We start from the raw sequence: 20,711 nt of genomic DNA on the forward strand, positions 1-20,711 counted from the left end.
CGGCAGAATTATGTACACTGAAAAAGCCGCTGCAAAGGAGTCAGTCACAGGTGTCATCCAGCGAACAGGGTGGGTGGTCGTGCAATTGTTTGTTTAGTAGCAATCAACGTGTCTGATTGGCTGAAGGGTGATTGTCCCTGAGCCAAGAGTGTTTTTGTATTCATTTTTTTGTCAATTCCAGCCACTCACCTGGCATGCGGCTTGCTGGCCCTCCGTTGACTCATCCCCCATCCGACTCGACTCACGAGAGGTCGTTTTCAGACGCTGCCAAAGGAATACCAGGCCGTCGCATGTTCTCTCGCAATCAACACCCTCCCCATCTCGCCGTCGATTGACCTCTTCCGGCCCCGTGCCTTCTGCGGCCCTCCTCCCACACTTCGTTGCCCAATATGGCGGGCGGAGAGTTATCCCCGCAAGAAAAGCTCTCACTGATCAAGGATCAACTGCAAGAAGTTCTGCGAGAAGACATACTGGAAGATGTCATCCTTAAACAGCAAAGACCCCTGGTCATCTATTGGGGATCAGCCACAACTGGAAGACCTCACTGTGGCTACTTCGTCCCGATGATGAAGATTGCACACTTTTTACGAGCAGGCTGCCGAGTCAAGATTCTCCTAGCTGATATTCATGGTTTCCTTGACAATCTGAAAGCACCTATTGAACTGGTCAAGTTCCGGGCGGAATACTACAAGTTCGTCATACAAGCACTTCTGAAAACTGTGGGAGTGAGCTTGGAGAAGTTGGAGTTCATTCTGGGCTCCTCCTACCAGCTAAGTGCCGATTACACTATGGACATCTTCCGAATCAGCAGTGTGGTCACGGAGCATGATGCGAAAAAGGCTGGCGCCGAAGTGGTCAAACAGGTCGACAATGCGACTCTGTCTGGACTGATCTACCCTTTGATGCAGGCATTGGATGAACAGCATCTTGGTGTTGATGCTCAATTCGGAGGAGTGGATCAACGGAAGATTTTCGCTCTCGCCCAAGAGACTCTCCCCAAAGTTGGATACAGACAACGTGCACACCTCATGAATCCTATGGTTCCTGGCCTTGCAGGCGGAAAAATGTCTGCATCCGATCCCGATTCCAAGATTGATATCCTCGACACCGCTGACGTAGTCAAGAAAAAGCTGCGCAAAGCCTATGCCGCTGCTGGGGAAGTGGAGGGAAATGGAATCATCTCCTTTGTGGAATATGTCTTGCTCCCGATCAGCGCGCTAGGGAACCCCGATGGAAAGGGCACCTTTGTGTGCGAGAGGAGAGAGGGCGAAGGAGACCCGTTAGTCTATCACGACATCGAGACTCTGAAGGAGGATTACCGAGCAGACAAGTTAACCCCCCAATTGCTTAAGGCAGGCGTAACAGCTGCGTTGGTCGATTTATTGGCGCCAATTCAAGCAGAGTTCCAGGCATCGCCAGAGTGGCAAGACATTGAGAAAAAAGCGTACCCCCCTGCTGAACCTGCCAAAAAGAAGAAGCAACCAAAGGATAAGGGTTCGAGGTATCCAGGTGCTGTCCCTCTCACGGCCAAACCGGATGGGTCGATGGGAGGAGAAGGCAAGGAAGAAGCCGAAGTAGGCAAGACGGCAGCGGAGGCAATGTCCAAACTGGAAGTCAACGGTCAGCCTTGATAAGTTCTGGATTTGCATTGAAAACGGAGTTTTCGAGACAGACGTTCTCATGTCCTTCCTGTCTCTTGCACACCGGAGACCCAAACGAAGACGACTAGAATTGCGGAGTGCTCTCATTTCGCAGGATGCATCTCTCAGACTCGGCCTGGCTTATGCGACATTTGGGTATCATGAAGTTAGCTCGACACGACTGAACGAGTCGACTCGGAGAGCCAAGATGAAACGAATAAGGGGGGAGGTCATGATGCCCATCTCAAATGGCCAATTCGATACAAATCCGGACTTCCTAGGATTTACATCTCTTCGCAATTAACAGGAAGGCTATTCTTGGAGCTAGTACAGTAAAACAACTAGCAATGAACACAAATACCAGTAGTGAAAACACCCATTGTATTGCAGATGGTATATGGAGCCATCTCGGCCAAATTCTCGGCCGCATTATTGTTCTTCCATGCCGGCTCTAGCCGGGTTGCCCGGCAGCCGCAGACTGACTTAACGCGAGGTAATATAAGGAGCCACCACTATGCACCGTCTCTCGATCGTCCCAAGACCGCGACTACCTGCCTGCCTAGGTAAAGATGCACATTGACAAGGTGCCAACAGATGACAAGCTCCAGAATCAGAGGGCGCCTACTTTGCAAACAGCTATACAGGTGGGATGCAGCTTGGGTATCTCGTAACGCCGTCTGAATAGCTAACACCTCGCGCCTTGTTGCTTGCTTCGTCGTCTGCAGGCATACCTTATCAATTCTAAAATCATCGTGAGGGTGCATAAAACATCTTTTTACAACACGGTAATCGGAACGGTCTGCTTTGGACAGTCGCTGATTCTGGAGAAAGATCTTTTGACACCGTCTTTCGAGACCAATGATAAGGGTTTGCGGAGAGCTGTCTGTTAACATCATAGAACTGGCGACCTTTTCGCTTAAACCGCTGAGGGTGATCGCAGGATCACATATGCGACCTCAGATCGTTAAAACTCCGACTATCGAATAGGGACCGATACCCAGTGCGCCTCTTTGAACCAAGAGATGGGCAGAAGTCGGGGTGTGGAGCGGATCTCGACTCGAGGCCACAGTGCGGGGTTTTACATTTGATCAAGAGCTGGGGTGACCGAGTCTGGAAGTCTCCTGGTCGACATATCTGGCCGCTGAATGGACGGCCAGCTCGCGGGAGGAGATGCATGCACATGGGAAAGCGAGGCTCTCAGCCGATCCTCTCTACCCTTTTTCGCCGTCTTGTGAGATCCCCCGTCCTAGTCCACCAGTCAGAATGGCCGTCGGCCAACGGCGTTGCTCGTCTCTTTTTGCTCCAGTTCGCTTTGCGACGCTTGTGGAATGCTTTTGCGCCTCCGAGCTTCTTGAAAATGCCCGTCGTGTCTGGGGCTGTATGTACTGCAACACCTGACCACTCCGCTTAACGTTGCTCACCACTGGCCCTCTTGTCAAACCATGATCTCGTTTGAGCGAACTTGGAATCTTGACTCCAACCTACCGGCGAGCGACATACTTTGAGTAATTTCGATAGCTTGTGGAAGAAGTCCTGCGTCATGGGAGTTTAGCCAGAGGGAGAAGAGCATTATCGACAGGTACGAATACTTATTATATTTAGGACAGCCGCCCTTGCTCAAGGTTCGTATCTCCTCATCCCACCGACCTGGTCGTGTTCTTGGATACAGCTTACTCTTGCTGGAGCCACAGCAGTGGTGTATCTGACCATTCACACACCCTCTTATAGCCTTGTACACCTCGAGCATGAGTTTCGCTCACGATGAAGAGAGCGGCCTCGGCCGTACTGGCCGACACATGAGCGTCTCCCACTATGCAGAAAATATGGGAGCGCCCACCTATAACACCACTCGACGCAGGTCTTCCATTGTCCCAGCTGCAGCTGTTGCGGCCCAGCAGGACGAGGCAGTCTTCAACCAAAAAGATGAGACTCTTCGCAAGATGTCCATTGCGGTCCCTAATTTGGCCGAGCTTTCTGCCGATGCCAAAGCTGCCGCAGAGTTGGAGCACAAGATGGGCTTCCGTGAAGGTTGCCGACTCTATCCCAAGGCCATTTTGTTCTCCTTCTGCCTGTCTCTCGCCGTCATCATGGAGGGATATGACACATACTTGCTGGGTAACTTTTTCGGTTTGACTACCTTCGCGCGCAAGTACGGCTCCCCCTCGGGCATGGTGGACGGGACTCAAACATACCAAGTCTCTGCAACATGGCAATCCGCCCTCACCAACGGTACGGCCACCGCTCAAATCATCGGGCTTTTTCTCAATGGTATCATCTCTGAGAGGATCGGGTATCGCTGGACCATGATTGGCTCCCTGATGTTCATCACCGGCACCATTTTCATCACTTTCTTTGCCGTCGATGTTCAAATGTTACTTGCTGGCTACGTCCTCTCCGGTCTTCCATGGGGTGTTTTCCAGACACTCACCACCACATATGCCGCAGAAGTCACCCCGGTGCCCCTTCGACCATATTTGACCACCTATGTCAACCTCTGTTGGGTTATCGGCCAGCTCATTGCTGCTGGTGTCTTGAAAGGCTTCGTCAACATCTCCTCTCAATGGGCATATCGCGTGCCCTATGCGATCCAATGGGTCTGGCCCCTCCCCATCATGCTCACTGCATTCCTTGCTCCGGAGTCACCATGGTGGCTGGTACGCCACGGAAAACTCGACCGGGCTCGCGCTGCACTTCTTAAGTTGACCTCCAAGAAGAACGCGGAATTCAATGTGGAAGACACACTTGCCATGATGATTCACACCAACGAACTGGAAATTCAGCAAACTGCCGGCACCACATACTGGGACTGCTTCAAGGGGGTTGATCTCCGACGAACCGAAGTAACCTGTATCACTTGGTTGATTCAACAGACCTCCGGCTCGCCAATGATCGGCTGGGGTACTTACTTCATGATCCAAGCCGGTCTGAGTGAAAGCAACGCATATTCCCTTGGTGTCGGTCAGAGTGCTATGGGTTTTTGCGGCACGGTCTTGTCCTGGTTCTTGATGCCACACTTCGGTCGTCGCACACTGTATCTCTGGGGTCAAGTGGGGATGTTCATTATCTTGATGGTTATCGGTGGTCTAGGGGCCCCAGAACTCTCCACATCGATCGGTTGGGCCTCTGGAGCCTTGATTCTCATCCTGACTTTCCTCTACGACTTCACTGTCGGCCCGGTCTGCTATTCGCTTGTTGCTGAGCTTCCATCTACCCGCCTCAGAATCAAGACGGTCGTCTTGTCAAGAAATGTTTACAATATTATGGGTATTGTGATCGGGACTCTTCAGCCTCGCATGATGAACCCAACCGCCTGGGGTTGGCGTGGAAAGACATGCTTTTTCTGGGGTGGTCTGAACTTGCTTGGCTTGATCTGGACATATTTTCGTCTTCCAGAGCCAAAAGTATGTCGCTTCTTGAATATCTCTCGCTGTTGTGCCGTTCTGACCGTGTATTCAGGGCCTCACTTATGCCGAATTGGATGTTTTGTTCGAGAACAAGGTGTCCGCTCGCAAATTCAAGTCTGTCAAAGTCGATCCCTACCGCTCCGACAACCTGGTTGTTGTTCCCGACGAGGATACAACCAGCCACGAGATGGGCGAGAAGAAAGGCATTTAAGAGAAATGTTCCCTCAACGTGCTTTGTTGATGCTCTGACATGTCTCCTGCCAAGCGGCGTGAGCACAGCTGATATATGTCTTGCTCGGAAGGATATGCGTGTCAGTCAGATAAACAGGCCAATATGACGCAGTTGACACTTGTTCCACTGTTGCTTCAATTTTGACGTTTCTTCAAAGCTTCTCTTGTCATTAATGTGCGAGATTTGAAAGCTCACTCTGTTGAATCTCGCCTTTTTTTTTTTTAAAAAGGTGGGGGGGGCGCGAAACACTGCTTAGGCAAATCTCCTTCCGCCTGGAAAGCCAGTCGCGAGGGTTGCCTGACCTGCCACCAATTGTCGCTTTGAGACCTCAAAAACACATCGTGCCACGTCTTCTGATTTTTAGGAGCTAAAGTGCGAAGCCTCAGCGGCCAATCACTCTCCAAGGTCATTCTTGGTCACTTGAAATCCATTTCCTGCCAACTGCGGAAGAATAAAGTACAACGAGGCAAACCAGGCAACTCCCTGACCTAAAGACATGTACAGCCTCACTTCATCTCATCTCGCCTTACACGCTGTGGCATTCAATAATTTGGGCTCCAGTCTCTAGATCATCCACTTTTCTCATTTCAGCCAATGCCTCGTTAAGTGAGGTTCAGCCTTCAGCAACTCAGCCGCAAATCTATGCAACCGAGACGCCACGCTACTGGCTGGTTTTGGCTCCATAATAATCGAGACTGTTTTGTGACATGGGCTCGGAGTCAGACACAGCGGCTTAGATGTGGTCGTCAACGAACTTTGGTCAACTTTCTGTGTTAGATTTTCCATCTCGGATGTGTTTCTTCAACCCGACGGCATCATCAGCATATTCTATCTCGACCAACTTCAGCTTTGGGCGTTCTTGAACACACGAATAATCAGTCTGATTACTGCCGTTTCATTGCCTGATCCGACTGACATCTTTATGCTTCCCGGGTTGTCGTCTGAAGAGCAATTTGCATTGAATTCCACCGCGGTCTACAGACCCGAAAGTCTAGTCATCCACTTTGTTCCTTGCGTGACGACCTCAACATATAAGCAAACCATTCCATGGATGACCGTCGAGACAACACCGGAGGGGGCAGCCGTTACAATGGACCTCCGCCCGATGTTGGCCTTCCACCACCCCCGATCAAGATCCGTCGGAAACCACGACAACAAGCACCTCAGGAGACTGTCCAGCAATTCTGGGATAAAATGAACTCCAAATACCCTGGGAAGGTCTTTACCGTGCTACCCAACAATCCCTATGCTCGGAAGAAAGCCGCCAAAACTCCTCATGGCACCGTTTCCGGCCAACGTGCTGCTAAATCGTACGAGGAGGCCCGGGCCGAGTGTATCAGGGACGTGGACAGGATCATCAAGGAATGTCGTAGGTTGAATCAGAAGTATCGTGATCTACACTTTGACATCGAGTGGGATCTCAAATCCGGACAGCGAAATTGTCTGGATGGCCTAAGTACGCCAGGTGATTCCATGAAGCCGAAAGGTGTGAAGCGAGTTACGGTATGCTCTTCGCGTTGGCACGTTCTCTCAATATGCTAAGTTGGCACAGGACATCTTTGAGAAACCGCAGTTCTACATCAACGGTCCCACCGCTGGCGATGTCAGGCAGGGTCGAGATGGAGATTGCTATTTGATGGCGGCTCTTTGTGGACTGGGTAATATGGAAGGGTTGATTGATAAAGTCTGCGTCAAGCACGATATGGATGTGGGCGTCTATGGCTTCGTCTTCTTCAGAGGTAATGTTGATTAGAACGACTGCCTGACCTTGATTAACCGTGTGTTAGACGGTGAATGGCAACATACCATCATCGACGACAAGTTATACCTCCGTGCACCCGATTATGACGAAGCACAAGACGAAAGAGTGGTCTGGGACGACATCAATCGGGCCGACAGCGCGGAAGAATATCGCAAAGCCCATCAGACTGGTTCCAGAGCACTGTACTTTGCGCAGTGTAGCGATGAAAACGAAACTTGGCTGCCATTGCTTGAAAAGGCATATGCCAAAGCGCATGGTGACTTCGCTTCCATCGATGGCGGTTTCACCGGCGAGGCCATTGAGGACTTAACTGGCGGCGTGACAACAGAGATCTACAGCACCGACATCCTCGATCGCGACGCCTTCTGGAGGGACGAATTGATGCAAGTAGGGAAGTCGTTTCTCTTTGGCTGCGCCACGGGGTTCTACTCCAACTGGCTGAATACAAGCGGCGTTCCACGTGAACGCGAAGGGATTTCCGAAGGCCACGCATACAGCATCATGGACGCGAAGGAGATAAACGGGCAGCGACTTCTCAAACTTCGCAATCCTTGGGGAAAGAAGGAATGGACGGGCAAATGGAGTGATGGCAGTTCCGAATGGACCCCCGAATGGATGCATTTGCTCGATCACAAGTTCGGAAACGATGGTATATTCTGGATCAGCTATGAGGACTTGCTCAAGAAATATCAGCATTTTGATCGCACCAGGATTTTCGGGCCGGAATGGAACGTCACCCAGTGCTGGACGAGCGTCAACGTCTCATGGTCGGCTGAGTATCACAGCACAAAATTCTCGTTGACCTTGGAAAGGAAGGCCCGCGTTGTGATTGTATTGGCTCAGCTCGATGACACCTATTTCGGTGGCCTAGAGGGCGGATACGGATTTGATCTTCAATTCCGTCTGGAATCTGATGACAAAGAGGATGAGGACGATTATATCGTTCGATCGAACGGCAACTACGCCATGGCGAGATCGGTGAGCACTGACACGGAATTGGAAGCAGGCACGTACTCGGTCTTGATGAAGATCACAGCCACAAGGCACACCGACAGAGAACACCTCGAAGATGTGCTGCCGGTCTACGCAGCCACGAGACGCGAGAAGCTCATCCAGATGGGCCTATCCTATGACCTGGCACATGCCAAAGGCGTTATCGTGGAAACGGAAGCGGAAAGACAAGAGCGCAAGGCGCGGAACAAAGCTCGAAAGATCAAGGAGAGGCAAAAATTGAAGGAGAAAATGAAAGCCCAGGCGGAGAAACACTGGAGGAAGGAGAGAGAAAGACACAAGAGAGAGAAGGAGAGGCAGGCGAGAAATCGCCAGCGAAGGGAGAGAAAGGAACGAGCCGATACGAAACTCCAGGAAGCTGGGGGTGCTGATCTTATCATCCTCCCTGATGCGGTCGAGAAGGAGAGACCCGAACGGCTTGTCTCTTCGGACAGGCCCAAGCAAGAAAACGAAGGTGTGGAAAATGACCAAGCTGTGGCCGAGCAGACCGTCTCCAAGTCGTCTCGTGCTAAAGATGTCATGGTCATGAAGGGCCACGATACAACGGACAATCCACCAAGAGATTCAGGTCCTCAATCAACGACCACGCCAACTGAACATGTCTCCGCTGCCAATGTCGTACAATCTCTGGACGAAGTCATCAAAGCCGCCGATGCAGAAACGCAAGCAAGTCGGCCTGAAGCTACTTCCGAGGAGAACACACCGGCACCAGAGGAGAAACCACCCACGACCAGCGTCAAAGCCGACGGCGTTGCTACCGCTACTGTTACAGACGTGCATCCGCTCCTAACATCACCTCCCATCTCTCATCCTGAGCACGAAGTCTCAAATGACTACGGTCCCGACTTACACGACGTGATGAACGGCAGTCGAGGGCATCCTCAGCGAAGCGACACCCTCGACACAACAGCAGCAATGATCGGCATTGGCATGGGCGCTGGCGGAAGCGAAGGCAGCAACGACGACATGCTGCCTGACCTCGACATCCCCGCAGTTCATGAAAACGACGACATCGCCGCAGAAGACGGTCACACATCTGATGCTGACTCCTTCCCCCCCTTCGACTGGAATTCAGAACTCGACATGCCCTCTGAGCTGTCCAGCTCCGAGGAATCCTCATCCTGCTCACACCGCGGCCGGTACCGACCTGGAGGAATGCGCTCTCGACGCCGACGCCGGTCTCGCGGTAGTCACCGCCATGGTCGTGGCGGAGGAGGCGGGCTTATCTCCCCTCCGCCCGGTGTGACAGATATAGACGCCAAATCTGCCGACGAAGCCAACGGGCCTGAAGAACCCTGGAATGCCGTCTGTGTCGTAGGCTTGCGCGTCTATTCAACACTTGACGGTGAGGAGGTTAAGCTGCGTGTTGTCAGGTTGAGAGGTGATGATAGTGAAAGTGAGGATGACGCCGGATCTCATGCTGATGATGAGTTTGAGAAATTGTCAGGCAGTCAGATGAAATTAGATCCGGATGATATCTCGAAGGGCGCGATGTCGGTGGCCGTTGCGAGGGACAATCCTTTTGTCGAAGAGGATGTGAAGGATGAGCCAAAGGCGACGGATGTCATGAAACGAGGCAATTCGTCGGCGTATGCATATCGAATGTGAATCGTCCTTCGACTTCGACTTCAATTAGGAGGGCCTGGAAAATTGTTCCAAGGTAGAAGAGAAATCAATCAGAAAATAAAAGGAGATGAAAGGGTGGAATGAATTGTCGCTTTGTGTTGGAATCGACGTGGTTGCGGGAAACGGGACAAATATGAACATGAGAATGACTGGACGACTGAGGGATACTCGAATATATATTGATAGGATCTATGGACACGGTTGCAATACGATGCATATTCACGTGGTCTGGAAGGGACATTTTGTGCTACGATAAATCAATACTCTTCCACCATAATGCTGATGCGGCTCCGAATGTCCTGGTAGTGGAATAGTTATACCAGTAAAATGAGCTTTGGCCAGCGCTTCTGGACAAAATAATCCGGCCATATCCATATTTCCAAGTTCGAGACTATTTCTGGCCGAGATCATGACAAGCAATCGGGACCCATCCAGCCTATTCCCTGCATCGCCACATATCATCCCTCTCAGCAAACCGATGTTTCCCTTTCGAAACAGAGGCATGCAGAGACCTTCTTCATCCCAAGACTTTTAGTCCTCCTTTCGTCTTGGGCCCTTTCTTATGGACTCCGCCATGTTCTACTTTTCCATGCCCACCAGCCCCACTCTTTCCTTTATGGTGGTTCTGCTTTACCGTCGATGGTCGAATGTCAGTTGTAGCTTTCTTCACCACGATCGGGTGACTTCCCACATATTTTCCATTCTGCTCTCTCGCGGCACGGAAGTAATCGTCCCCATCGGCAAAACTTACGAATCCGTAACCCTTAGATTTCGTCGTTCGCTTGTCACGAATCACACGTGCTTTCTGAACGGAGGGGTATTGTGAGAAGGCTTTGAGGAGAGAGTCATCTGTGACTTCGCCGGCGAGATTGCCAACAAAAATGCGGAAGTGTGCAGGATCCCATTCTAGGAGGGTAGAATCTGTCCATGTCATGCCTCCACCAGAACGATGTACTGTTTTCGGCACATTATCGGTTTGAGCCGTAGGTTCGTTTCGTGATGTAGATCCAGTTGAAGCGTTATGTCCTCCTGCTGATTTAGATATTGACGAAGATGCATTGCCATTCTCTTTATTCATGTAGGCACTTTGCCATTGTTGTACTTGTGCTTCGTACTCCGCATCGTAGCCAGAGAGGTAGGCGTTCGAGGACGACGTGTCTGGTGTGGGGACGAAAGGATTGCGGATTTGTGGAGCAGCTGAATATGTTGGATCATATTGAGGTTGAGTGGTTTGTTGGTGTTGTGTGCCTGTGCCGTATGATGGGACGGGTGTAGCAGCGTAGTGTGCTGGACTACTTGTCCGATAGGTGTTTGCTGTTGCTACCGAACGTGGTGCGAATGCTGTGAGGGCAGGATTTGGTGAGGTAGCGCTCAAGGCAGGTCTGAACGGCGGAGCAGGACTGACTGTTGAAGGTGGTGGTCGTGCCGGAAGAGAAGCAGGAGGTTGTGAGGTAGAGGATGAGAGACCTGGAGGGGCCGGATATGACATGATGAATGTTTGATCTGGAGCAGGATCACCGGTTCAAACACGTACCAGAAGCCTCGGACGGAGGCCAGACTCTGCAGAGCAGTGGTTGGCGACCCTTGATCAGATGGGATCGAAGCAATTCATGCTCTGTGCGCTGGAGGAGTAGTCGAGTGTTACATATACTAGAACTTGCGTGACTGTCCCATTCAACAAAGACTGCGTTCTGTTGAAGGGGATCGAGGATGTTTGTCGCAGCACGACTGATAAATCGTTGTAGGCTAACTGGAGAGGGAATGTTTGACGAGACAGACTAGACTATCTCGGGCTGATATATATTCACGTGACAATATCTTGGCAGAAAGAATTTCTCCCAGCGGGAAGACCCATTGAATAACATGGACAGACCATTGCCATACTGATACAATGCTCCGGCTCTTTTCGGGACTGGCAGGTCGAGTAACTTGACAAGACCAAGTCGTCATCATTAAGTCGTTGCTGAGTCACCCGGCTCCTGGTTATTCACGAACCCTAGCAGCACATGGCCTTGCTGCGGGATATCGCTGGCTTGTTATCCCAGGCCCTTGGTCGGGATGGAATGGAAAATGCTAGTAATCGATCCATTACTGATAGACCGTCTTCATCGGGACAGTGGCTATGTTTCCATGAGTGGCCGAAACCCAGCCGCTACCAGTAATTGTCGGTCGGAGGGCGACTCTGTACCCAGCTTCCGGGGCGGGCAACATCCAATGGCGGGCGGTCACTGTGCAGCCCGCAGCCCATTTGCCCCTCCAAACTATTGTCGCAGTTGGTGATGGTGGGGTTGAAAGACTCAACTCGCTGCGTTGCCCGTTGCCAGCCTGCGCTCATCCAATGTCCTGCCAGCGTCGCTTCGAAAATCAAACATATTTCTCTCATTCCCCCCGTGTAGTTCCATTCCTCTCTTCCTTTACAATTCGTGCCTCTCGTCTTTTTCGGTGCATTAGACGGAGACTCGACCCTATTTCTCAAACCTCTCTTCAATCCACTCCAGCTCTAAACAAAACAATCCTACCCTCCACCTTCGCTCAATACCACCACCAAAATGTCCGGTCCAGTGTAAGTTTGTCCCCCTCAACGGAATCAGAAACGATTTCCCGTCCTCGCCCAACCCCTTGACGATCCCAGTGCTTATTGAATTGATCCGTTTCCTTGTGAATGCACCCAATTGACAAGCCGCATGCTGACCTTAGTGCGCGACTGGCTGGCCTTCAGGTCAGCCCTGCGCCGCCCGAACCCAGTGGTGATTTCGGTCTCATTGGCCTTGCGGTCATGGGTCAGAATTTGATTCTGAACGCCGCTGATCATGGCTTCACCGTCGTTGCCTTCAACCGAACTGTCTCCAAGGTCGACCGCTTCCTGGAGAATGAGGCCAAGGGTAAGAAAACAATCAGGCCTCTCTTTTTCGGGGACACCGCTCACAGATGTCACAGGCAAGTCCATTGTTGGAGCCCATTCGATCGAGGAGTTCGTGGCCAAACTCAAGAAACCCCGTCGTATGATGCTTTTGGTCATGGCCGGTCCCGCCGTCGACGACTTCATCGAGAGGCTCCTCCCCTACTGTGAAAAGGGCGATATCATTATTGATGGTGGAAATTCCCACTACCCCGACAGCAACCGTCGTACCAAATACCTAGCAGAGAAAGGTATCCGCTTTGTCGGCACTGGCGTTTCCGGAGGTGAGGAGGGTGCTCGTTATGGACCTTCTTTGATGCCTGGGGGAAACGAAGAGGCCTGGCCATACATCAAGGACGTTTTCCAGAGTATTGCTGCCAAATCCGATGGTGAGCCTTGCTGCGACTGGGTCGGTGATGAAGGTGCTGGCCATTACGTCAAAATGGTTCACAATGGTATTGAGTATGGTGACATGCAACTGATTTGCGAGGTGGGCTATTCGCATGAAAGTCACTCGGACGCAAGCGTTCTGACAATTTTAGGCCTACGACATCATGAAACGTGGTCTCGGCATGAGCTATAAGGAGATGGGTGATGTCTTTGCGGAGTGGAACAAGGGTGTCCTTGACTCATTCCTCATTGAAATCACCCGTGATGTCCTTCGATACGACGACGATGATGGCAAGCCACTTGTTGAGAAAATTCTTGACTCTGCCGGTCAGAAAGGCACTGGCAAATGGACTGCCATCAACGCTCTTGATCTCGGTATGCCCGTCACTCTGATTGGCGAGGCCGTCTTTGCTCGTTGCTTGAGTTCCATCAAGGATGAACGTACTCGTGCTTCCAAGGTGCTCTCTGGCCCGACACCCTCTTTCACTGGAGACAAGGCTGCATTCCTCAAGAATCTCGAACAGGGCTTGTATGCCTCCAAGATCATCTCTTATGCCCAGGGTTTCATGCTTATGCAGACGGTGAGGATCCCCAAGCCCATATCAATGTGTACCATTATGCTGACCACTGCCCGTTTGCAGGCCGCCAAGCAATATGGATGGAAACTCAACAAGCCCTCCATTGCCTTGATGTGGCGTGGTGGTTGTATCATTCGATCCGTCTTCTTGAAGGATATCACTTCCGCATACCGCAAAGAGCCCGACCTTGAAAACCTTTTGTTCAACGACTTCTTCAACAAGGCTATCCACGATGCCCAGGATGGCTGGAGAGACGTCATCGCTTTCGCAGTTAGGGCTGGTATCCCCATGCCAGCCTTCAGCACTGCCCTGGCTTTCTTCGATGGTTATCGTACCAAGGACCTGCCGGCCAACTTGCTCCAGGCTCAACGTGATTACTTCGGTGCCCACACTTTCCAGATCAAGCCCGAGTATGCCAACGACAAATTCAAGATTGGCGCCTACACTCACGTCAATTGGACTGGCCGTGGCGGAAATGTTTCTGCCTCCACCTACAATGCATAGACGATCATATCTGATCACCCGGCTGTCTTGGCCCTGACTGTTTCGGAGACAGAAGCAAAAATAAAAGGAAAACGACCTGGCTATGGAAACGAAATTCATAATTCAAAATGTCCGCAAGATGTGGTGGCCCATGGACTCAAATGACGGAGATGTTCCGGGAACTCGTTCGAGTACTGAGCACCGTTTCTTGCATGTAGCTAGACAGGGATTGAGGAGTATCCATGGCATAGACACTACTGTTGGGGGCGCCGTGTGCTTCAAATAAAATGATGATGCTCTCAATATGGTGAAAAGTATAGGGAATCACTACTAAGTCTGTATGGAAATCCACCCAAAGTCCGATGGCCAAATGAGGAAAAGGCCATCCCCATCTCCAGACTTGGGTGAAATTATCCTCCGACTACGTCCCTGCGAACTGCGACTTACGACTTCCCTCACTAAATTTCTTGACCACGCACTGCGCTTCGCTTCGCTCCCTTTTCGCATCGCATCGCTTTGCTTTGCGACTCATCCTCGAAGCATTGTCATCTGGCGCCTGGCGTATCCCTTGGGCTTTGGGTTTTGGGCGGCATCCGATCGCTGTAACTGCCAGTCTCCAGTCTGGCTGTCACTGCCTCATCTCGACGCAGTTTCGACAGGTCGACACTTGTCTGCTTTCCCTTCTCCACCCCTCCACTTTCTCTTTGAAGCCGACAGACCAAAAAGCCCTGCTTGAGTGTATCCCAATATCTGGCCTGCAGTCTCTCCTTGCATGAGGATGGCATCCGACACAAAACGCCAGAATGCAGGAGCAAGAGTGCCAGTTGCATTGCCCAAGGGTGAGCCCACACAGCCAGCGGCATCTTCTGTTTCTCAGGATATCAGTCTACAACAAGCCATTGGAAGTCGGTACGATCGTCACTGTGGGAAGAATACAGGGGAATGATTGCTCACAAAACTCTCACAGAATTCGCGTCAGTACGGCAGCGCCGAATCAATTAAACCTGGAAGGCACCGTTTACACGGCCGATCCTCTAACCAATCTCCTCGTGTTGAACACAAGCGCCACCGTCCCGACAGCAATTAACTCTACTTCTCTTGTTGCCCCCGCAGGTGCATACCGAATTGTCCCCATTTCTCAAATCAGCAGCTTTCAACTTCTTGCCCTTCCTCAGCAGCCGACTGAAACCAACCACACCCCGGCCCTCAACACTGTCGATACCAATGCTGTTCAGTCTCGTCTTGCGAGAAACATCTCCAACCAACAAGCAGCCCAGGCCCGTCTCGGTCCCAAGGGAACCACTACTACCGATCAAGCACTCTTCGATGCCTTGTCTCGAACCCATCCGGCTCGCTGGTCTGGAAATGTGATGCTCATATCTGATACCTATTTGATTGAGAAGCCCTATGGGGCAGCAAATGTTAAATTTGTCGAGGGTCGGCACGGAGATCTGGAGCGAATGAAAAAGGTGGTTGATATGGAGCGACAAAAGATCACATTGAGACTGTCTAAAGGCATGATTGATGGGAAACTGGGCTCGGACAACTCAAGTGGCAAGGGAGTTGCTCCCGCGGGCATCAAGAAGGGTGGTTAAGTGATCCCTGGCCCCTGAACATTATTTTCAATGGAGGAATGCGCAAACAATAACTATTGCGAGGGCTGGGTTGTTTCGACACGAGGCAGAGGAAGTTGCTTACAGGAACGGAAGCTTGGACGAGGAAGTCAGATCTGAGTGGTCGTTCAACTCGGGACACTGAGGCGCGCCGCATGCCAACTTCGAGGATTTGACTTCTTCGACATCCCACTCCCCCTATCGACCGCATTTCGCATACTCTAAAATCCGATACTATTCCAGGGTCGATGTTTGGTCAAAAGATTCTGGATGAGGTTCTGTGGGGCTCAACTCACGCTGATCCCTCGCTACATTTAGTGGGTTTGAACGGTTTTGGGGCCTAGAAGTATTGGCCCTTACCTTTGGTGTGTAACCCAGCCCAAAATTTAAATACTGTTCGAAAATCTACCCTTGTTCCACTTGTCCCACAGTTTTGCTGCTAGGAATACTTTGAGACTACCAATTCCAAACTTTGTCTCTCTCCCCACATGAACTATTCTCTGCCTTGGACATCTTCAACCTCACAGATTCTAATTGCTCGTTCCTTCCATGATCTGTCCCGCGACTCCCGCTCCAGAGAAGTGCTCCGATCTCTCTGCCACCGCTCACCTACCTGGAAAAAAATTGGATCGAAGAGAAAGTCAATGTTATCTCGCCACAGGACGTCCCAACCTCTGGGGCGACTTCCCCAGACTTCAACCCCCACAATCGCCCCTCTTCAGCCTTGACAAGCGTGTTACATAAGTGACAACGTCAGTGCTTGCTAGGAGCATGTCTCGACTGTCCCTTCGGCCGCGGCGCGTCTCCAAGCTATGGGAAAGCAAGGGCTTCTTCCATCACCCTACCCACATGTGCTGGGTCTGTCGAACCAACGCGGACGATATCCTTTGAGTACGTCAGAACAGCGGGGGACTTAATAGATTCTACGGAGAACCGGGGGGGATATAAGTGGTGCGGCAATCTAGTCGACTCGATAAGGCCATCTAAACACAGAAAGCGTACAACGTCAGCGGCCGGAAGAGGATGATGACGGAGATGGGCATAAGAACGACGATGAGGATATGCAGGACCATATGGAGAGGTCCGATGACGGTGACGAGGGCACTGCTAACAAAGCCACCTACGGGTCTGACGGATCTGACGAGGCTAAATCTCATGGAGTTGGCTAGGCAGCATGGACAAATTCAGGTTTCGCTCATAACTTCATCAACAATGGCCTCAATACCCCCGTTCAAGGCTAAGGCACCACAACCTATGATGTCCTACACCAATGAGTGTGATGTCACAGTCTCGTACATTGAGGACGAACCGGAAGTGCACAAGGATTCAATATCTTCGAGACAATGATCGACGTCCATGCCGCCCATCCGGTACGCTCGATACCCAACATGCTTGATGAGAAAGCAGTTTACGTTCTTGCTAGGCTCTATTTCACCCCTAGGTAAGGGAGAAGTTTGATTTTTCCCCCTCGGCATTCCCCCAATCTTCTCTTATTTGATCGCTGATGCTTAGATTGAACAGATGACCCCGCTGCAGGACCTACAGTATCAACGCAAGACCTTGCAAGATGACTCTCGGCTCTGAAGCGAACTTCAACCAAGCGAGGCATTGGTTTACTTCCTGCAGAGTGCATGAGAGCTGTCTTTCTGTTACTCATTTCATGCCCACCTGTGTGGTGGACGTCACCAATCCAAAGAGATCAAAGTTGTACGTCACTCTGCCGGGGGACGATGACTTCGAGTGCGCTGCTCCGTCATATATATATAGGAGACCAGCCAAAAAATATCACTACGGAGGATACCATGGAAAAGGGGGGGGGAGGGAAAAGTAAGGACTGGGCCTGCAGCGTCTTCCTCAGACCATCTTCAGCCTGTGTATCGTCCAAGATTCAAGAACGGATAAAGCGCAAGAAATCCTGTGCACAGCACTAATCATTACCGCTGCAAAAGTAACCTCTGTCAACAACGGCCTCTTTGGGCTAAGCGAACCCGCTGTACTTTCTGGAACTGTCCTAGATTCCTTTTTCATGCTCCAAGCTAACACACCGGGCCTGCTCACGCAACGATCCATGGAATGCCAGGGTGTGGACTTTAGAAGAACGGCTCCTCTCCCTTCGGTTCCTCATTTACTCATACGACGGATGGAAAGTGGCTTTGTAAAAGTGCGCTATGGGAGACGCCCAACCCGATAAATCATTCACGCCCACTTCTCGAGCTGCCACAACCGTCCGAACCCGACACAAGAGCAGTGATGACGGTGGACACCAGCGAAAGCGAAAGGGAGACAAAGAAAAACCTTCACAGCTGCACCAGCCCTGGTACGACAATCTTACAGAATACTCAGAGCGCAGTGTGAGTCATGAGAGCGACATCCCCGTCGCCTTGGCCCTTGTATCGGAGAACTTCCACTTGCTCTGGGGCGGCGTCTTCCTCGCCAGCCTCTGGGAACAATTTCTCTTCGAATACCTTCTCTGGCACTGTGACGTGACTTCGGAGTTTCAGTCTTGGTTAGCTCTTGCGCCATGACCGGTTAAATACTGTGCTCTGTGGTCGTGAGCGCCGGCTCAAGGAAAAACGTTCCGGCCGTATGGTGATAGCCCAAAAGGGAACCGTTTCATTTCACAATACTCGATAGCATTGTTCACTTAAATCGGAGGTGTTGCCGTTCAGTGCGGTGACAAGAGGATTTTTGTACTTTGAGGCCAGGATGGGGGCAGGGTATTGATGTGCTTCTCCCAACGATAATGGTGGTGATGATAAGGATCAGAAAGAGGATGAGGATGAGGAAGGCCTGGTTATACTCGAGGCGGATAAAGGATGTTATCGGCGTGTCGGATTCTTCTCAGAATGTAGAGCATTTCATTGGACTAAGAAGTTTTGAATTGAGGAAATTGAAGATTGTATAGCTGTAATCAGCGGTTGATAGAAATATTTTTAGCTAATGAGGATGAGGCTTTCTTCCCCTTGTGTAAAGAGCAGAACTCGACCGTTTGGTTTTGAAATCATGAACAAGAACAAAATGGGAGAACCAAGTCGGGGTAAGGCTGTGAACTAAGGGGTACAAGAACTCACTGATTTGATTGGCTGGGAATGGGATGGGTTTTGTCTTAGGAAATCCCGGCAATCTTGCCGATACATTATGCTTGGAATATATATGCCAACCTATCGTCCAATGGTGGATCCTCGCTCTCTGGTGTACATCTCTTTCTATGTGCAAAGTCTAGCTAATTGTCCAGCTATAAAAATTGATCCGGTAGAATCTAACCCCCGGGAAAACAGATCACTCCCTGTCTTCCTTTGTCTTTGCAGAAGGTCCCAGGACGCCATCCGCTTGTGGAACCGAGCTCGATCCCGTCCCCGACCCCGATCCAATGCCAATTCTACCATTTGACCTTGCTTCTTGGTCATGCATTAACGGAACTGAGGCCGCATTCATCCCTTCCACCTCATCTATAGCAGCAGTGTTTTGGTTGTCGTCCCCATCATATTCCATCTCCTCATACTGCTCTTCATCTCGTTTTCTCAGTTTCTCGCGTGCTTCTTCTCTCATCTTGACCACTTTCAAGTAGTTGTAGCTGGCAATGCTGAGGATCGTGATAATCAAACCACTAACATTGACCACAGAGAGTTCATCGTGGAAGACGATTCCGGCCGCACTGATAGTGACAACTTCTTTGAAAATGCCGCAGATGCTAAGAGTGACGACGCTCGTTCGCTGAAGCAAGGTGAATTCACTAGCAATCATGCAAAATGCCAGGCATCCCGGGGCAAAAAGCAATAATGCTGATTTGAAGACTCCGTACTCGCTGATCAGGAGGTGAAGCCCTGCCATGACGGCTGATGGGGTTTCTGAAAAACATGCGATGACGAATAGCGTGACGAACATTATTGGCGCTAGGAAGAAGAGCGTGGCGAAGGGATTCGAAGTTGCTGGGTGTCGGAGGAGAAGGATTTGAGTCAATGCCCATCGAAAGCCCGAGAAGAAGGATGCAGACATTGCCAGAGCAAAACCGAGAGCATGGAAGGCTGTTTCGCCTGCAACCATCATCAAAACGCCAATCGTCATGGTCAGGATAATGACAATGAGTTTGACTGATGGCTTCTCCAGTCGAAAAAGGAAAGCGAACATTAAGACGAAAATGAGGACGGAAGATTTACACATTGTGTAGAAGGTTAATGTTATAAAGCGAAGAGAGGTATTGCCCAGTCCAATATCGAGTGACGTTGTCGTTCCGGTGGGGACCAGACGAGTAAAATAGAATAACGGTGTAACGAGCGGTCTCGGAGGGCGTGATTCGTTTCGATGTGTTGGAGGTTGAGGTTGGGACGGTCGTAACGAAGGGAACATTAGAAGAATGATGGATGCCAGACCAAACTGGACTAGCATGTGGAGAGACGTAGCGAACAGTGGGAAATGGAAGTCAAGGTGGTCAGACGAGAACATCATCTTGTTGTACTGAGAATTCAAATCAGCGAATGCCGTTGTATGTGGTTGAAGGGACCAAAACTCACAATGGATATTGCCAGAGAAAAGAAATACCACAGGCCGATGAGTGCGGCATTGATCAAAAGATTGCGCATGACATTCTTGTCTGCTTCTCTGGCCTCATCTTTAGAGATAGCGCCGGTGCCTGCGATTCGAGAATCCAGGCCATGCTGCCGCCTCTTTCTTTTCAGATATTTGCGTCTTCCATGTTTACCGAAGCCCGTCTCTTCATCATCGTCAATATCTGCGTCCGAGTCTAACGCTCCGAGTTCGTGTTCTTCTGATCCCGACATGGAGGCAGTCCCATCTTCTGAGCCGTCACTTTTGAGTTCGGAATCGGAACCAGTGCCACGGCGCTTGTATTTTCGACGCGGATTGATATATATGAAGCTCTCTTCCGTAGGAGGAGGTGGTGCAACAGAAGCAGGTCTTAAAACGCGGTCGCTGTAGGAGGTTTCGTCCATGGAAAAGTGAGATTCTGGGAGAGGGGTTTCAAAGACATTGGAGGTCAATGGCTGGCGGTGGGTCGAATGAATGACTGGCGGCCTGGCGGAAGGATAACTCGAGTAGGTGTAGTGGTTAAGGGGA

At 50.9% G+C, this 20,711-nt stretch overlaps 8 protein-coding genes across 8 annotated transcripts; 6 read left to right on the forward strand and 2 right to left on the reverse strand.

Moving 5' to 3' along the window:
- Nucleotides 1-389: 389 nt before the first annotated feature.
- On the forward strand, nt 390-1,631 carry Z518_03817 (tyrosine-tRNA ligase; the record flags this gene model as incomplete). Its single annotated transcript, XM_013417526.1, has 1 exon — nt 390-1,631. One exon carries the CDS (start codon nt 390-392, stop codon nt 1,629-1,631), a length of 1,242 nt encoding a protein of 413 aa, XP_013272980.1.
- A 1,754-nt stretch (nt 1,632-3,385) lies between these two features.
- Nucleotides 3,386-5,255, forward strand: Z518_03818 (uncharacterized protein; the record flags this gene model as incomplete). Its single annotated transcript, XM_013417527.1, has 2 exons — nt 3,386-5,041; nt 5,097-5,255. 2 exons carry the CDS (start codon nt 3,386-3,388, stop codon nt 5,253-5,255), a joined length of 1,815 nt encoding a protein of 604 aa, XP_013272981.1.
- A 1,068-nt stretch (nt 5,256-6,323) lies between these two features.
- Z518_03819 (uncharacterized protein) lies at nt 6,324-9,657 on the forward strand (the record flags this gene model as incomplete). The annotated part of the gene is made up of 3 exons (XM_013417528.1): nt 6,324-6,779; nt 6,829-7,015; nt 7,064-9,657. 3 exons carry the CDS (start codon nt 6,324-6,326, stop codon nt 9,655-9,657), a joined length of 3,237 nt encoding a protein of 1,078 aa, XP_013272982.1.
- A 535-nt stretch (nt 9,658-10,192) lies between these two features.
- Z518_03820 (uncharacterized protein) lies at nt 10,193-11,164 on the reverse strand (the record flags this gene model as incomplete). The annotated part of the gene is made up of 1 exon (XM_013417529.1): nt 10,193-11,164. One exon carries the CDS (start codon nt 11,162-11,164, stop codon nt 10,193-10,195), a length of 972 nt encoding a protein of 323 aa, XP_013272983.1.
- Nucleotides 11,165-12,337: 1,173 nt separating this feature from the next.
- Nucleotides 12,338-14,046, forward strand: Z518_03821 (6-phosphogluconate dehydrogenase, decarboxylating 1; the record flags this gene model as incomplete). The annotated part of the gene is made up of 4 exons (XM_013417530.1): nt 12,338-12,557; nt 12,613-13,064; nt 13,117-13,545; nt 13,606-14,046. The coding sequence occupies 4 exons, from the start codon at nt 12,338-12,340 to the stop codon at nt 14,044-14,046; spliced, it is 1,542 nt and encodes a 513-aa protein (XP_013272984.1).
- Nucleotides 14,047-14,803: 757 nt separating this feature from the next.
- Nucleotides 14,804-15,620, forward strand: Z518_03822 (uncharacterized protein; the record flags this gene model as incomplete). The annotated part of the gene is made up of 2 exons (XM_013417531.1): nt 14,804-14,934; nt 14,993-15,620. 2 exons carry the CDS (start codon nt 14,804-14,806, stop codon nt 15,618-15,620), a joined length of 759 nt encoding a protein of 252 aa, XP_013272985.1.
- A 2,186-nt stretch (nt 15,621-17,806) lies between these two features.
- Z518_03823 (uncharacterized protein) lies at nt 17,807-18,163 on the forward strand (the record flags this gene model as incomplete). The annotated part of the gene is made up of 1 exon (XM_013417532.1): nt 17,807-18,163. One exon carries the CDS (start codon nt 17,807-17,809, stop codon nt 18,161-18,163), a length of 357 nt encoding a protein of 118 aa, XP_013272986.1.
- Nucleotides 18,164-18,917: 754 nt separating this feature from the next.
- On the reverse strand, nt 18,918-20,587 carry Z518_03824 (uncharacterized protein; the record flags this gene model as incomplete). Its single annotated transcript, XM_013417533.1, has 2 exons — nt 18,918-20,093; nt 20,150-20,587. The coding sequence occupies 2 exons, from the start codon at nt 20,585-20,587 to the stop codon at nt 18,918-18,920; spliced, it is 1,614 nt and encodes a 537-aa protein (XP_013272987.1).
- Between the last annotated feature and the right edge of the window lie 124 nt (nt 20,588-20,711).

Source organism: Rhinocladiella mackenziei (assembly GCF_000835555.1).
Source record: "Rhinocladiella mackenziei CBS 650.93 unplaced genomic scaffold supercont1.3, whole genome shotgun sequence".
Classification (NCBI taxonomy): Eukaryota; Fungi; Ascomycota; class Eurotiomycetes; order Chaetothyriales; family Herpotrichiellaceae; genus Rhinocladiella; species Rhinocladiella mackenziei.